We start from the raw sequence: 16690 nt of genomic DNA, 5'->3' as shown, positions 1-16690 counted from the left end.
AGGATGCCACCTTTCCAACAAGTCAGTTTGACAAATGTCCAACCTGCTAGAGCTGCCACGGTCAACTAGTAAGGCCTTTTATTGTGAAGTGGAAACGTCTAGGAGCAACAATCTCAGTCGCCACAAAGTGGTAGGCCACACAAGCTCACCGAACGGGACCTAAAAATCATCTTTCCTCGGTTGCAACACTCACTAGCGAGTTCCAAACTTTTATTTTAATTTTTTTATTTCATCTTTATTTAACCAGGTAGGCTAGTTGAGAACAAGTTCTCATTTGCAACTGCGACCTGGCCAAGATAAAGCATAGCAGTGTGAACAGACAACACAGAGTTACACATGGAGTAAACAATTAACAAGTCAATAACACAGTAGAAAAAAAAGGGGAGTCTATATACATTGTGTGCAAAAGGCATGAGGAGGTAGGCGAATAATTACAATTTTGCAGATTAACACTGGAGTGATAAATGATCAGATGGTCATGTACAGGTAGAGATATTGGTGTGCAAAAGAGAAGAAAAGTAAATAAATAAAAACAGTATGGGGATGAGGTAGGTAAAAATGGGTGGGCTATTTACCGATAGACTATGTACAGCTGCAGCGATCGGTCAGCTGCTCAGATTGCAGATGTTTGAAGTTGGTGAGGGAGATAAAAGTCTCCAACTTCAGCGATTTTTGCAATTCGTTCCAGTCACAGGCAGCAGAAAACTGGAACAAAAGGCAGCCAAATGAGGTGTTGGCTTTAGGGATGATCAGTGAGATACACCTGCTGGAGCGCGTGCTACGGATGGGTGTTGCCATCGTGACCAGTGAACTGAGATAAAGCGGAGCTTTACCTAGCATGGACTTGTAGATGACCTGGAGCCAGTGGGTCTGGCGACGAATATGTAGCGAGGGCCAGCCGACTAGAGCATACAAGTCGCAGTGGTGGGTGGTATAAGGTGCTTTAGTGACAAAACGGATGTCACTGTGATAAACTGCATCCAGTTTGCTGAGTAGAGTGTTGGAAGCAATTTTGTAGATGACATCGCCGAAGTCGAGGATCGGTAGGATAGTCAGTTTTACTAGGGTAAGTTTGGCGGCGTGAGTGAAGGAGGCTTTGTTGCGGAATAGAAAGCCGACTCTTGATTTGATTTTCGATTGGAGATGTTTGATATGAGTCTGGAAGGAGAGTTTACAGTCTAGCCAGACACCTAGGTACTTATAGATGTCCACATATTCAAGGTCGGAACCATCCAGGGTGGTGATGCTGGTCAGGCGTGCGGGTGCAGGCAGCGAACGGTTGAAAAGCATGCATTTGGTTTTACTAGCGTTTAAGAGCAGTTGGAGGCCACGGAAGGAGTGTTGTATGGCATTGAAGCTTGTTTGGAGGTTAGATAGCACAGTGTCCAAGGACGGGCCGGAAGTATATAGAATGGTGTCGTCTGCGTAGAGGTGGATCAGGGAATCGCCCGCAGCAAGAGCAACATCATTGATATATACAGAGAAAAGAGTCGGGCCGAGGATTGAACCTTGTGGCACCCCCATAGAGACACCCCCATAGAGACTGCCTCTGGAAGCAATGTCATGGGTTTCCATGGCCGAGCAGCCACACAAGCCTAAAATCACCAATGCCAAGCGTCGGCTGGAGTGTTGTAAAGCTCACCACCATTGGACTCTGGAGCAGTGGAAACGAGTTCTCTGGAGTGATGAATCACACTTCACCATCTGGTAGTCCGACAGGCAAATGTGGGTTTGGCGGCTGCCAGAAAACGCTTCCTGCCCCAATGCATAGTGCCGGCTGTAAAGTTTGGTGGAGCAGGAATAATGGTCTGGGGCTGTTTTTCATGGTTCGGGCTAGAACCCTGAGTTCCAGTGAAGGGAAATCTTAACGCTACAGAATACAATGACATTCTAGATGATTCTGTGCTTCCAACTTCGTTGTAACAGTTTGGGGAAGGTATCCCCGGATGCACAAAACGAGGTCCCTACAGAAGTGGTTTGTTAAGATCTGTGTGGAAGAACTTGACTGGCCTGCACAGAGCGCTGATCTCAACCCCATCGAACACCTTTGGGTTGAATTGGAACGCCGTCTGCGAGCCAGGCCTAATCGCCCAACATCAGTGCCCGACCTCACTAATGCTCTTGTGGCTGAATGGAAGCAAGTCCCTGCAGCAATGTTCTAACATCTAGTGGAAAGCCTTCCCAGAAGAGTGGAGGCTGTTAAAGGGGGGGACCAACTCCATATTAATGCCCATGATTATGGAATGCGATCTTCGACGAGCAGGTGCCACATACTTTTGGTCATGTCGTGTAGATTTTCCATTCAATTCGTTTTTCTTTTTGGATACCAAAATTGTGCTGGATGATTTAGCATAGCGATAGCTTGCTAGCTTGCAAATGCTAGCTAGCTAGCTAGCCAACTAACGTTACCTATGCTAAATCGTCCAGCAGAATACCAAAAACGAGCTAACTGGCCCATAAGGAAAATTGGCCTTATAAAGTGCCTTCGGAAAGTATTTAGACCCCTTAACTTTTTCCACATTTTGTTAGATCACAGCCCTGTTTAAAAATTGATTAAATTGTTTTTTTCCCCCTCATCAATCTACGCACAATATCCAATAATGACAAAGACAGGGTTTTAGACATGTTTGCTCATTTAAAAAAAAAATGAACTGAAATATGACATTTGCATAAGTATTCAGACCCTTTGCGCAGTACTTTGTTGAAGCACCTTTGGCCGAGATTACAGCCTCAAGTCTTCTTGGGTATGAAGCTACAAGCTTGGCACACCTGTATTTGGGGAGTTTCTCCCATTCTTCTCTGCAGATCCTCTCAAACTCTGTCAGGTTGTATGGGGATATATTTTCAGGTCTCTCCAAAGATGTTCGATCGGGTTCAAGTCCGGGCTCTGGCTGGGCCACTCACGGACATTCAGAAACTTGTCCCGAAGCCACTCCTGCGTTGTCCTGTTGGAAGGTGAACCTTCACCCCAGTCTGAGGTCCTGAGCACTCTGGAGCAGGTTTTCATCAAGCATCTCTCTGTACTTTGCTCCGTTCATCTCTTCCTCGATCCTGACTAGTCTCCTATTCCCTGCCGCTGAAAAACATCCCCACAGCATGATGCTGCCACCACCATGCCTCACCGTAGGGATGGTGCCAGGTTTCCTCCAGACGTGACGCTTGGCATTCAGGCCAAAGAGTTCAATCTTGGTTTCATCAGACCAGAGAATCTGGTTTCTCATGGTCTGAGAGTCTTTAGGTGCCCCTTGGCTAACACCAAGCGGGCTGTCATGAGCCTTTTACTGAGGAGTGGCTTCCTTCTGGCCACGCTACCATAAAGGCCTAATTGGTGGAGTGCTGCAGAGATGGTTATCTTTCTGGAAGGTTCTCCCATCTTCACAGTGGAACTCTGGAGCTCTATCAGAGTGACCATCGGGTTCTTGGTCACTGACTCCCTGACCAAGGCCCTTCTCCCCCAATTGCTCAGTTTGGTCTGGTGGCCAGCTCTACGAATTCTTGGTGGTTCCAACTTCTTGCATTTAAGAATGATGGAGGCCACTGTGTTCTTGAGGACCTTCAATGCTGCAGAAATGTTTTGGTAAAAATATCTAAAAACCTGTTTTCCCTTTATCATTATGAGAATATTGTGTGTAGATTGCTCATTTTTTAAAATGTATTTAATACATTTTAGAATACGGCTATAACGTAACAAAATGTTGGAAAAGTCAAGGGATCTGAGTATTTTCCTAAGGCACTGTAGGTGTTAGGGTTGGTTGTTGGTGCAATTATTATAATTTCTCTCTTTTTATTTTTGTATCACAAATGTACGGTGATTGAACATACACTATCGCACAGTAGGTGGCGGCATGCAGAAACACAATGGGCGAACGCCAAGATACCAAAGAAGAAGAACATCTCTAACTGGGGTAAAGGCCACTTCGGCTGCTGTCATCCGTTGGTCACATTGTTTCCGGATCGTTTTTTATTTTTATACCACAATTGGAAACTGGACTTGCTTCTGAACTGACTTGAATCGTCCGTTCACATTCTCTGCGTTTAAAAACATATCTGTAAGAGAAATCAGACGTTTCAGAATGTTGCAAAACACAGGGTAAGTAACGTCAGCTAGCCTGCTAACGTTAGCCTCTTGGCTACATAACATACTATATAGTTGTCTAGTTTCAAGCTTTTCGTAAGTGGTTGATTACTTGCATGTAACCAATTAGCTAAGCTGTAAGAGAAACATTTTTCGACGAGCATTGCGAAATACATTTTGTCCAGAAATTGTAACATAAACTTTGTTGAAACATTAGCTAGCCAGGGTTAGCTTGTAAGCAGTTGTAAATGAGAACTTGTTCTCAACTCGACTACCTGGTTAAATAAAGGTGAAATAAAATGTAAAAAAGTAAGTCATCTGGCTACGATAAAGAAAGTGAGTGAGTTGTCAGTGAACTTTGCTGTTTGTCTTTCACACACATCTGTACATATCACCGTTACAATGTGTACCTACTAGTTATGTAACTACATATTTCAAACAGCTAGACTTAGATTTGTTTGTTTTTTGACTGGTTGTAAACTTAGCAGGCATTGTATCATGTAGGTGAATGCCTAGGTAAATAAAATAAAAATGTCACAAAGACCTGATGGGGGGAATGGAGATTCAGGCTAAAGGTCACCGGAGTGTAACAGCCAACCAATGAGTGACCTCTATCTCACACCACGGTCACAACATCGCGAGACTTCCAGGTACGCCTGGTCAGGGATTTGAGAAGTCAGTGAAATAATTGAAAAATTCATCCTTAGTCGTTCATTTTCTCTCAATCTAAAGGCACAACCTAGATTCGTGTCAATGTCTTAAGTAGTTGAACATGTTATTACCCCCCAAACTCGTGAAAGTGACAAACTGACATTTTTAATATGTAAAAAAACAACAACCTTTATTTATCGAATGAGTGTCTTTTGATTTTTGACGGCCAGCCGTTCTGTTGCGAGACGGACCTTTTAGGTGTTTCTACGCCTGAGTTCAGCGAGCCAAAAGTCGCATGACACCGCCTACAACTGTGATAAGAGGATTTCAATTGGAGAAGCAGTTTGAGCCTGTCTTTGATAACAGCACCTCATATTTTAATGAATGGCCTCTTGTCATATTATATGCCAAAGTGATCCTGTCCTTGAGTATTAGCCAATCTCTTTGTGTTATAGTGCCAACTCATTTTCTGTCATTGTATAGGTATATAGAACTGAACCCAACCCTGGTAGACTCTTGATAGAGTTCCACATGTTGCTTTTGTAACAGTAAAACTTCAGTCCGTCCCCTCGCCCATACCCGTTGGTTACACTTTCACTAATTGAGGAGACAAAGATGGAATTATCTCTTGATTGGATGATGCCACCTCCCTGAAGGTGTTCTGTTCTGTATGGATTTTTGCTCCATCTTCTAATTTCTTACATCCTGACCTAATGTACAACGTAGTGGCAGCAGCAGTCCTCCTGAACCTAGCCTATCCTGCCGAACAACCTATTCCTTTGTTGTGTGTGAATTACAGAAAGCTAGCTGGGCAAACCCTGTTCATTACAGGGGCAAGTCGTGGTATTGGGAAAGCCATCGCACTCAAAGCTGCTAAGGATGGTGCCAATGTCGTCATAGCTGCTAAAACAGCACAAGCCCACCCCAAACTACCCGGAACAATCTACACCGCTGCAGAAGAAAGTGAGTACAGCTTGACTTTACCTTAGCTGTTTTCTGGCTTTAGGCTTAAACCACATTTTCACACTTTTGACATGTCACTTTCTGTCTTTTCACCATTTAGTCCCTCCCAGTTTACCAGGAATTCTTGAGCTTCTTGGCTTCTGAATTATGTGATAATAAGTACATTGGTACGTGTTGCTTATCCCTGTGCGTGTTGCTAGTCGAGGCATTGGGAGGCAAAGCGTTGCCTTGTATCGTAGACGTCAGAGATGAGAAGCAGATTGGCGAGGCAGTGGAACAGGCCGTGCGGAAGTTTGGAGGTGAGCAGCAACGAGACATTACACCCCAAATGAAGGGGAAAAAGCACAGAATAACCAAGAGCATTAGTAAATTAGACCGTGTTTAATATCGGTTAACGCACAACTAAAGTATTGCTCTCGAGTAGCGCGGAAGGCACTGCATCACAGTGCTAGAAGCGTCACTACAGAGCCTGGTTTGATCCTGGGCTGTATCACAACCGGCCGTGATCGGGGGTCCCAAAGGGTGGTGCACAATTTGGCCTGGCGTCGTCCGGGTTACGGTTTGGCCGGTGTAGGCCTGTCGTTGTAAATAAGAATATGTTCTTATCTGGCTTAACTAGATAAATAAAAGGTTAAATAAATAAAATACTGCGTAATTGGTGGGCTGCTCCATTAAGTTCTGGGTCCATTCGGGTTAGAAGGGAAACCAGGAGAACCAGAACCACTAGAACCAGGAGCTCCACATTCTCTCTTTGCAAATTACGGGCCGAATGCCCCCCTTCCAAAATTCAAAAGATTCTAACACCTGCGAAATCATGATTTATGCAAATAAAATTTAAAAAACTCAAATTCCGGAACCACTGCTGCTTGTTAGCTAACATTCTGTTCTACTGCATCAGTTATGTCTACGTTGATCTGTCCACGAGATTAAACTGTGCTTATCTTTTCCATTTTTTCGTTTGTTGTGGATTTAAGCGTATAGCTGGGATATACACAAACAATGTCATTTGAACGTCATTTCGTCTTGAAATTAGTCTACTTTTGAGATCTGGAAACATCTGACAAGACATTTTCATTTGTAAGTGAAGTGTCCCTTTTTTAACATATGTCTGTATCCAGGTATTGATATCCTGGTGAACAATGCCAGTGCCATTAATCTGACGGGAACCCTGGAGACACCCATGAAGAAAGTGGACCTTATGTTGGGCGTCAACCTCAGAGGGACCTATCTGACGTGAGTGAATGAATACATACTAACAAACAGGATGGCTAGGTCAACTAGGCCGTCATCAATGCAACCGTTGGATTGTGTGCTATTTTTGCATTCTTGATTTATTCTAGAAAACTCTCTAAGCATTGGTATTGGTCATCTAGCAGTTAGGAGCGAGCCAGCAACCCGTTGCCAGTTTGAAACCCGGGTCTGATGGGGAAGATATGGTGGGAAATGAGCTGGCAACTGGAGGGTTACTGGTTTCAAATCCTAGATGTCCCCCCCCCCCACACACACACACACACACAACAACTGTTCCATGGGAGCAGAAATGTGGGTTGGGACCTTGAAGAATACGGTGATCTGAATGTTAAGAAGTAATTGTTTATTCATCACTATTTCATGCCAGCAGGTGGCAGTATAAACTGAGCTGCAATGTGCTGACTACCTTTTGTAATACAGAGTCGTCAGCTGACTCGCTTTTGTAGTAGTCAGAAAGGAAAATAACCTTCCCATAAACCCTTGAAAACATTAGAAATAACTCCAAAACAACAGTTTATGCATTGGTTGTATTACCAACATAAATGATAATGCACAATAACGTCACAATCTCAAAATAATATCTTACTTTCACTTGTAAATGCGGAGGGCATAAAAATATTGTCCCGCCCGGTAAATGATTGAGGGAAACCAAATGACCTCAGTCACGCAATAAATACAATCAGATTGTTATAAACATGATTTTGTATTTTTTATTTTACTAGGCAAGTCAGTTAAGAACAAATTCTTATTTTCAATGACGGCCTAGGAACAGTGGGTTAACTTCCTGTTCAGGGGCAGAACGACAGAATTTGTACCTTGTGAGCTCGTGGGTTTGAACTTGCAACCTTTGGATTACTAGTCCAATGCTCTAACCACTAGGCTACCCTGCCGCCCCTGATCAGGAATGTCAGTAGATCTTCACCTACAACTAAACACTATAAACCAACATGGTGTAAATCACAATAAAACAAATTAAATACCGTCTGGAGGGGGAAAAAAGGTTGTAGTCAGTGGGGACAGTCAGTCCATCCCATCTACCAACAGATCTTCAGAGGAGAGGAGGGGGGGAAAAGGTTGTAGTCAGTGGGGACAGTCAGTCCATCCAATCTACCAACAGATCTTCAGAGGAGAGCGGCCACAGCGGAGACCAACGGAGACCAACGGAGATAAGTAGTCCAACAATAGAAATGAGTAGATCCTTTTAACTCTTGCAACACAACTATATAAAACTTTTAAATACAAAACAACAGGAGCTTTGGAACTGAGGGTTGTGACTTCCTCATTCGCACCACTGTCACCCCAAACTTTTGCTCATCTGATGCTGGCTTTTTAATAGGGAATTGAAGGGGATGCACCCCATCGGGAGAAGAAGCACTGAGACGGTTTAGACAAATTCAGTGCCGTCACACACACACCCCTTCCCCTTGGAAAAAGCCGACCAATGCCATGGAAGGTACATGTTGGTCTGGGAAACTGAGAAAAGTCTCCTCACTTTACTCCTCAATGATATTCATGACTTTGCTGTGTTCACTCTCATCAGCTGAGGGGTAACGGACCTTAACGTGTGAGATGTCGTCTGGGAATCCGAGAAACACATCCATCACTTTCTTCTTCAAATATATTCAGGACCTTGCGCCGTTCAGTCTCCTCCAATTCCTCGGCTAAGGGGTAACAAGCCTTAAGGCGTGAGACATGGGTAACGCCCATATCTTCACCTGTCCTTTTTCAGAGGGCCATTCTGCTCCACAATCCTATATGGTTCTTGCCATTTAGGAGTGAGCTTGGCTAAGAATAATTTTTTCTCCAGCTTTTAAGTACGTATGGAAGCGACACCCGATCACTGACCTGGAAGTGGTAATGGCGCCGGAGGGGATGGCTGCCGTTTACGAGTTCCGGAATCCTTTTTCACCACTCGGTAGTTCAGTGGGCCATTCTGCTCTGTATATAGACTTTGTTTTCTTTTTTTCTACTGTATTATTGACTGTGTGTTTGTTTATTCCATGTGTAACTCTGTGTTGTTGTATGTGTCGAACTGCTTTGCTTTATCTTGGCCAGGTTGCAGTTGCAAATGAGAACATTTTTCTCAACTAGCTTACCTGGTTAAATAAAGGTGAAATAAAATTAAAATCTACAGTTGGCTGGGTTTTCCGTGCCTCGGCAAGACGGAACAGCGACTTCTAGTAAGATGAGGGGTGGTGTTGTCATTTTGTCAACAACCGCTGGTGCGCTATCTCTACTATTAAGGAATGCTCAAGGTTTTGCTGGCCTGAGGTAGAATAGCTCATGATAAACTGTAGAGTACGCTATTTCCCAAGAGTTTATCTATTTTTCGTTGCTGTCTATTGACCATCACAAACCGATGCAGGCATGAAGACTGCACTCAACAAGTGTTGAGGGGTCTTGGCTGGAGACTCTCTGGCTGTGGTTCATGGTCTAGCATGTTTCTTTCTCTGTTCATATTGCTGTTGACATCCTCTACCCTTCTCAAACTGCTGTCCCAGTCTAACCAGTCTGACTCTTTCTCTGAGTTGACTGGTCGGTAGTGGAATGATGTTCTTCAAGATCAATTTAATGACCCCTTTCTCCTCAGTGCCAGGTTTCCACCATCGTCACAGGGAGTGGTAACTGTATGCAAAGTCACCGATACTCTCTCTCTCTCTCTGTCCTTGCGCTTAATTCATTGACTTTTTCCACATGTTGTTACGTTACAGCCTTATTCTAATTTTTTTATTTAAATCCCCTCATCAATCTACACACAATACCCCATAATGACAAGGCATAAACAGGTTTTCAGAAATGTTGATTTTAGTGTATATAATAAAAATGACATTTGCATAAGTATTCAGACCCTTTACTCAGTACTTTGAGAGGGTTTCATTTGACGAAGAAGCCTTTCTGAAAAATGTATTTCTGACTTGTTGTTTTGCCAGGTCTAAGCTGTGCATCCCACATCTGTTGAAGAGTAAGAACCCTCACATCCTGAACCTCAGCCCACCGCTTAACCTGAACCCCATCTGGTTCAAAAACCACACAGGTAAGGAAGGCTTCATCCGCTGTCTGAGTCTTAACCATCAGTCCTTTTTACCCAAAGTGTGTACTTCCCTTCAATGATTTTAAACAGAAGATGGCTTCTATAAGAAATATGATGGAAACTCCCTCTAGCACCTGCCTCCACCAATCCAATGCTTTTTTGATTTGTGGGTAGTAGTGAACAAGTTGAGGAGAAAGGAGAGATTGTTGGGATTCTACCCTCTCTGTTTACTATTGCACTGAGAAAGATCTTGTTTTCAAATCACTGACTTGTGTTTTTAACCTGTTCTTTGTTGTTGTTGATGGTTTCCCTTTTAGCGTACACAATGGCCAAGTATGGCATGTCCATGTGTGTTCTGGGCATGGCCGAAGAGTTCAGAGGGTCCATCGCTGTCAATGCCTTATGGCCTAAGACTGGTATGTGTTGAAAGATACCATTTACACGGTTTAACCCGTTTTAATGACCCACAGTAGACATGAGAAGACTAGTTTGTCTCTTTGTTGTCATCTGAAATCCCATCAGTTCTTTCTAAATAATAACGGATTTTGGAGTAATTCAAATAAAACTGGTTTAATTCAAAGAAAGATGTATTTATTTTCTTAATGAATGTTGCGCCGTGTCCTCCAGCCATCCAGACTGCTGCTATGGAAATGCTAGGTGGTGCGGAGGTGGGTAAGCAGTGTCGCAACGTTGACATCATGTCAGACGCAGCCTACGCCATCCTCGGGAAGCCACGCAGCTACACCGGAAACTTCATCATCGACGAGGAGATTCTGAAGACCGAGGGAATTAAAGACTTTGATATTTACGCCGTCGCTCCAGGTACGTGCACGGTGACGTGAGGTTTAATTAACACAGGCACGGTGACGTGAGGTTTAACTAACACAGGTACGTGCACGGTGACGTGAGGTTTAACTAACACAGGTACGGTGACGTGAGGTTTAACTAACACAGGCACGGTGACGTGAGGTTTAACTAACACAGGCACGGTGACGTGAGGTTTAACTAACACAGGCACGGTGACGTGAGGTTTAACTAACACAGGTACGGTGACGTGAGGTTTAACTAACACAGGCACGGTGACGTGAGGTTTAACTAACACAGGCACGGTGACGTGAGGTTTAACTAACACAGGCACGGTGACGTGAGGTTTTTAACAGATATAAAACACAGGTACGGTGACGTGAGGTTTAATAATCAGAAATCACGGGTAAATCGTCAGTTTTAAGACAGATATAAAACAGCCTGATACAGTAATCCTTGGACGTTCTGAAAATCGGCCTGGCCCATAAACTAATATGACCTCCTCTACGACCCCCACACGTGCCACAGCCCTCGTCTGAAGGTAACCGGGTACCAGTTTTAAAGAAAATGAATGGAAGTATTGATGTAGTTTTGTGCCCCCCCCCAAAAGGTGTTAAATACAGTTTGTTTCCTGAGCTTTCTTATCTCCTAGATTTCAGACAGACCCTTCCAACCCTTCTTCCTTGTGTTCTGACTTGTCTTTCTTGTTGCTATTTACGAATGTCATTTCAATGTGTTTCTATGGGATTTGGTACTAAAGGCCATTCAATATTATCAAATATGTATTTTTATATATATATATATTTTTTTTTAATACCTAAATGGGTTCCTATAATTCTAAATCAAATGGCTAAATAATCTATAGTATGACTGTCTTAAAACAATTAAACATGTCAGTTTATAACCTCTTCTCCTCCACCCCAACATCTTCGACTCTAGATAATGTTTTAAGGTGGTGTGGTTATGTTGTCCACAGAGGTGTGGTTATGTTGTCCACGGAGGTGTGGTTATGTTGTCCACAGAGGTGTGGTTATGTTGTCCACGGAGGTGTGGTTATGTTGTCCACGGAGGTGTGGTTATGTTGTCCACGGAGGTGTGGTTATGTTGTCCACGGAGGTGTGGTCATTAATCAAGCAGATTCATTTTTATAAAGCCATTTTTTAACTTTATTTTTTACATCAGCAGTTGTCCCATTTTTACCCAGACTAAAACCCCAAGAGGCAATGATGCACAGTGACTAAGAAACGGAAAGGAGGAAACCTAAAGAGGAACCAGGCTCCGAGGGGTGGCCAGTCGTCTTCTGGCCGTACCGGGTGGTTATGCTAATAGTGTGTCTCTCCACAGGTAATGCACTGCTCCCAGACTTCTTCCTGGATGAGGCTGAGGCTCTGGTGCAGAACATGGGGGATCAGGTTGTCATCCCAGTGGCTAAGGGTGACTCACGCAGCGCTGCTACCAGTGGGCCCATAGCAGAAACATTCAATATCATCAAGGGAGTCCTCAACCCTGACATTGTCAAATCCACTGGAGGAGTCTACAAATTTAACTTGTCTGGTAAGAAACTTGTTTTATGTTTTATGTTTTTGTTGTATGAATGTTTGTAATAGTGAATATATTCACCGTTGTTCACCTGCCAATTTATTAGGTTTATTAGGTAACTAGTACCGAGCCAAAGCCCTCTTTGCATCCAGAACAGCCCGAATTCTCCGGGGGGATGGATTCTACAAGGTGTCGGGGGAAAAGTTCCACAGGGATGTTGGTCCATTGGACGACAGTACATTCATGCTGCCAGCAGCCCGTTCCATCTCATCCCAAAGATGCTATTGGGTTGAGGTCTGGTGACTGACCAGGCCACCAAAGTAAACTGAACTCCCTCCCTGAACTCCATGCTCCAGGCAATGTTTCTCCACTCCTCATCTGTCCAGTGTTGGTGATCACATGCCCACTGCGCCGTTATTTGTCTGTTTGTGGCCCACCTGTTAACTTGCATGATTCTTCCCTTTCTCCTTCAACCTCTCATCAACCAGCTGTTTTCACCCACAGGACTGCTGCTGACTGGATGTTTTGGTTTGTTGCATCATTCTCAGTAAACCCGAGACACTGTCGTGCATGAAAAGCCCAGGAGGCCGTTTCTGAGGTACTGGAACCGGTGCACCAGGCACTGATCATACCAGGCTCAGTCACTTAGGCCACTAGTTGTGTCCAGGAGGCCGTTTCTGAGATACTGGATTCGGGTCACTTGGTACCGATTTATACCAGGCTCTGTCATCTACGGGGCACTAGTTCATCTACGGGGCACTAGTTCATCTACGGGGCACTAGTTCATCTACGGGGCACTAGTTCATCTACGGGGCATTCAGAAAGTATTCGGACCCTTTGACTTTTTCCATATTTTGTTACGTTAATTTTTAGGATAAGGCTGTATCAAATGTTCCCCCCCCTCAATCTACACACAACACCCCATAATGACAAAGCAAAAACTGAATTAGAAATGATTGCTAATTTATATTAAAATAACATTTAATATTCAGTTACATAAGTATTCAGACCCTTTTCTCAGTACTTTGTTGAAGCACCTTTGGCAGCAATTACAGCCTTGAGTCTTCTTGGGTATGACGCTACAAACTTGGCACACCTGTATTTGGGGAGTTTCTCCCATTCTTCTCTGCAGATCCTCTCAAGCTCTGTCAGGTTAGATGGGGAGCGTCGCTGCACAGCTATTTTCAAGTCTCTCCAGAGATATTCGATCAGGTCCAAGTCCGGGCTCTGTGGGCCACTCAAGGACATTCAGAGACTTGTCCTGAAGCCACTCCTGCGTTGTCTTGGCTGTGTGCTTAGGGTTGTTGTCCTGTTGGAAGGTGAACCTTCACCCCAGTCTTATTCCATTTTAGAATAAGGCTGGAACAAAATGTGGAAAAAGTCAAGGGGTCTGATTACTTTCCGATTGATGAAATTACTAGTTTATCTACGGTGTCCTGCGTTGCATATAATCTGACTGAGCATACAAGTATCTAAGTATCTGACTGAGTGGTGGTAGGCAGAAGCAGGCGCGTAAACATTCATTCAAACAGCACTTTCGTGCGTTTTGCCAGCAGCTCTTCGTTGTGTTGCTGGTTCGAGCCCAGGGAGGAGCGAGGAGAGGGACGGAAGTTATACTGTTACACTGGCAATACTAAAGTGCCTATAAGAACATCCAATAGTCAAAGGTTAATGAAATACAAATGGTATAGAGAGAAATAGTCCTATAATAATTACAACCTAAAACTTCTTACCTGGGAATATTGAAGACTCATGTTAAAAGGAACCACCAGTTTTCATGTTCTGAGCAAGGAACTGAAACGTCAGCTTTTTTACATGGCACATATTGCACTTTTACTTTCTTCCCCAACACCTTGTTTTTGAATTATTTAAACCAAATTGAACATGTTTCATTATTTATTTGAGGCTAAATTGATTTTATTGATGTATTATATTAAGTTAAAATAAGTGTTCATTCAGTATTGTTGTAATTGTCATTATTACAAATAAATAAATAAATCGTCCAATTAATCGGTATCGGCGTTGAAAAATCATAATCGGTATAGATGGTATGTTGTCACAAACCTAGGACTGCCAACTAGGTGTTGAGGAAAGTGTACCTATTAAACCCAACAAAATCTAACTTTAAATATTTCTAACATGTACAGTGGCGATAACTTCACATGAGACTCGTCTTTAATTTTATCACTTAAAATGTATTTTTAAAGAATATATTTGATTAAAATAATTCCGGACTGTGTTTAATGGTTACTGAGTGTACCCTTGAAGCCCATGGCTGTTTTAAATAATACCACCCCTTTAAATAATACCACCCCTTTTAAATAATACCTTTTTATTCATTTCCAAATGTTAACTTACAAACATTTCTTATGTAAGATTATAGTCACCTCACCTGAAGTTATTCAAATAAACAGATCATTATTATTCATCATGAAAGTAGCACTCATAACAGGGGGGTGTCCAATCATATCTATAGGCTTTGGTTCTTACAAACCAGGAAACACCTGATTTCAACTAATCCTAGACTTCAAAACATTAGTAGTTGAATCAGGTGTGTTTTTGCTTGATCCTCTGTGGATAAGAAGTCATTAAACACAACCCTGTACCCACACGGGTCCTCTGTGGATAAGAAGTCATTCATCACTTCCCCTACTCCCCTGTTTCTTCACTTCCCCCGTTTCTTCACTTCCCCTACTCCCCTGTTTCATTACACTCGGTGGACAACGCAGGCAACTCCGAAAGTTATTATTTTGTGATGTTTGACTGTCCATTAGGCTCCATCTTTAGTTGTTGTGAAGGGGAGGCTATAGTAGTGTGTCTGTGTTCCAGGTGAGCATGCAGGAGTGTGGTTCATTGACATGAAGAACGGTGGGGGCAGTGCGGGTAGCGGAGAACCCCCAGTCAAAGCTGACGTGGTCATGACCATGGACAGCGCCGACTTCACCAAGATGTTTGCAGGTTAGTGTGCCTGACTGGATAGCTAGGTCGTGTTCATTGGGCACGAAACGGATGAAAACAGAACTGAAACAGGAAGGGGAATACCTGCCACTACCTGGGTCCTATTCACCGTAGCAAACCATTTTTGCAACGTTTGGTTCCTATTGAATATGACTCTAGACTGGTCCAATGAGAAACGTTTCTGTTGGCCTGATTAACACGGCCGCGTTAGCTTTTTTTCATGAGTTATTTCTGATGTCTTTGCCACTATAGTTCTCTCTTTAGTGATACACATTGTGCCGCTTTCTTCATGTTGTGGTTCTCTCTCTCCAGGCAAACTAAAGCCTACCATGGCTTTTATGTCAGGGAAGCTGATGATTAAAGGAGACATGACCCTGGCTATCAAGATGGAGAAGATGATGTCCATGATGAAGTCTAAACTCTAAATTATAACAACGAGGAGATGCCTATTCACTACATCTGGTGCCTTCAAGACAACTGGGAACTTCATAAAATAATAACAATTATAATCTGACTGTTAAAAATGGTGATGGAGTGTACCCTCCGACACATTGGTGCAGCTGGCTTCCGGGTTTGATGCGTGCTGTGTTAAGAAGCAGTGCGGCTTGGTTGGGTTGTGTATCGGAGGACGCATGACTTTAAACCTTCGTCTCTCCCGAGCCCATACGGGAGTTGTAGCGATGAGACAAGATAGTAGCTACTAACCATTGGATACCATGAAATTGGGGAGAAAAATTAAACAACAAAAAATTGTGATGGTGAGAGGTCGGAGAATTCAGAGAACTCCACGACGATGCCTGAATTTCTGAATTCGGACGTTATAGATTTACAAGTTCCGTGTTGTCTAAAATGGTACCCTGTAATAGAGGGAACCCGTGTGTCATTTGGGACATACCCAGAATGTCTAACGAAATGTGCCATTTTCCATCTCTCTGAATGTGTCCTACTGAACTGTCCCTCCTCCCTCTTCTTCTCTAACCATGCAGCTTTCTAATAAACCTGTTCTAATTGTACTGCTGTTTCTGTTTGTCGTCGTGGCTCACATTGTTCAGTAAATTCCCGGGACACTCGGGTGTGACTCTGGATAACCGCGTCTGCTGAATAACTGAAATGTAGAATGTACAAACTAGAAGATACATTAGAAATGAATTATGTCAAGGATGAGTGTTACAAATATAATATGAATAGTGTCTTGGTTTGAGCAGAAGAATCAATAGCATATAAAATAAAGGTTCAATTTAAAATAATTCAATAGAACAGCAGCTGTGTGTGTGTGTGTGTGTGTGTGTGCTTAAGGGGTGGATGTGTGGAGAGTTCCAATTTTGCTTCCACTCGGGCCCCTTAAGGTCAACGGCATCAAAAACCTGGTTGCCTCTGTTCAGGAGGCTGAAACTTGTCCACAAGTGGATCTTCCAGCA

The 16690-nt window shown here is 43.3% G+C and overlaps 1 protein-coding gene across 2 annotated transcripts; it reads left to right on the top strand.

The window, feature by feature from the left end:
• Nucleotides 1-3884: 3884 nt before the first annotated feature.
• Nucleotides 3885-16285, top strand: hsdl2 (hydroxysteroid dehydrogenase like 2). Of its 2 annotated transcripts, XM_024404837.2 has the most exons (10): nucleotides 3885-4090; nucleotides 5526-5689; nucleotides 5890-5988; nucleotides 6808-6922; nucleotides 9871-9974; nucleotides 10289-10387; nucleotides 10599-10793; nucleotides 12120-12329; nucleotides 15144-15272; nucleotides 15585-16285. In XM_024404837.2, exons 1-10 carry the CDS (start codon nucleotides 4074-4076, stop codon nucleotides 15695-15697), a joined length of 1245 nt encoding a protein of 414 aa, XP_024260605.1. In that variant the 5' UTR covers nucleotides 3885-4073; the 3' UTR covers nucleotides 15698-16285. The 2 variants fall into 2 exon arrangements, with proteins under 2 accessions (XP_024260605.1, XP_042182311.1); XM_042326377.1 differs by lacking the exon at nucleotides 5890-5988.
• Nucleotides 16286-16690: the final 405 nt, after the last annotated feature.

Source organism: Oncorhynchus tshawytscha, linkage group LG09 (assembly GCF_018296145.1).
Source record: "Oncorhynchus tshawytscha isolate Ot180627B linkage group LG09, Otsh_v2.0, whole genome shotgun sequence".
Taxonomy (NCBI): Eukaryota; Metazoa; Chordata; class Actinopteri; order Salmoniformes; family Salmonidae; genus Oncorhynchus; species Oncorhynchus tshawytscha.
Note: the sequence above shows the minus strand (reverse complement) of the source record. Positions and strands in the feature narration are given on the sequence as shown.

Excerpts from the sequence above, each read along its gene's own strand:
- hsdl2 (XM_024404837.2), top strand. Across the intron at positions 5,989-6,807 it reads GGCCGTGCGGAAGTTTGGAG|GTATTGATATCCTGGTGAAC; the intron begins GTGAGCAGCAAC and ends GTCTGTATCCAG. Across the intron at positions 10,388-10,598 it reads TGCCTTATGGCCTAAGACTG|CCATCCAGACTGCTGCTATG; the intron begins GTATGTGTTGAA and ends CGTGTCCTCCAG.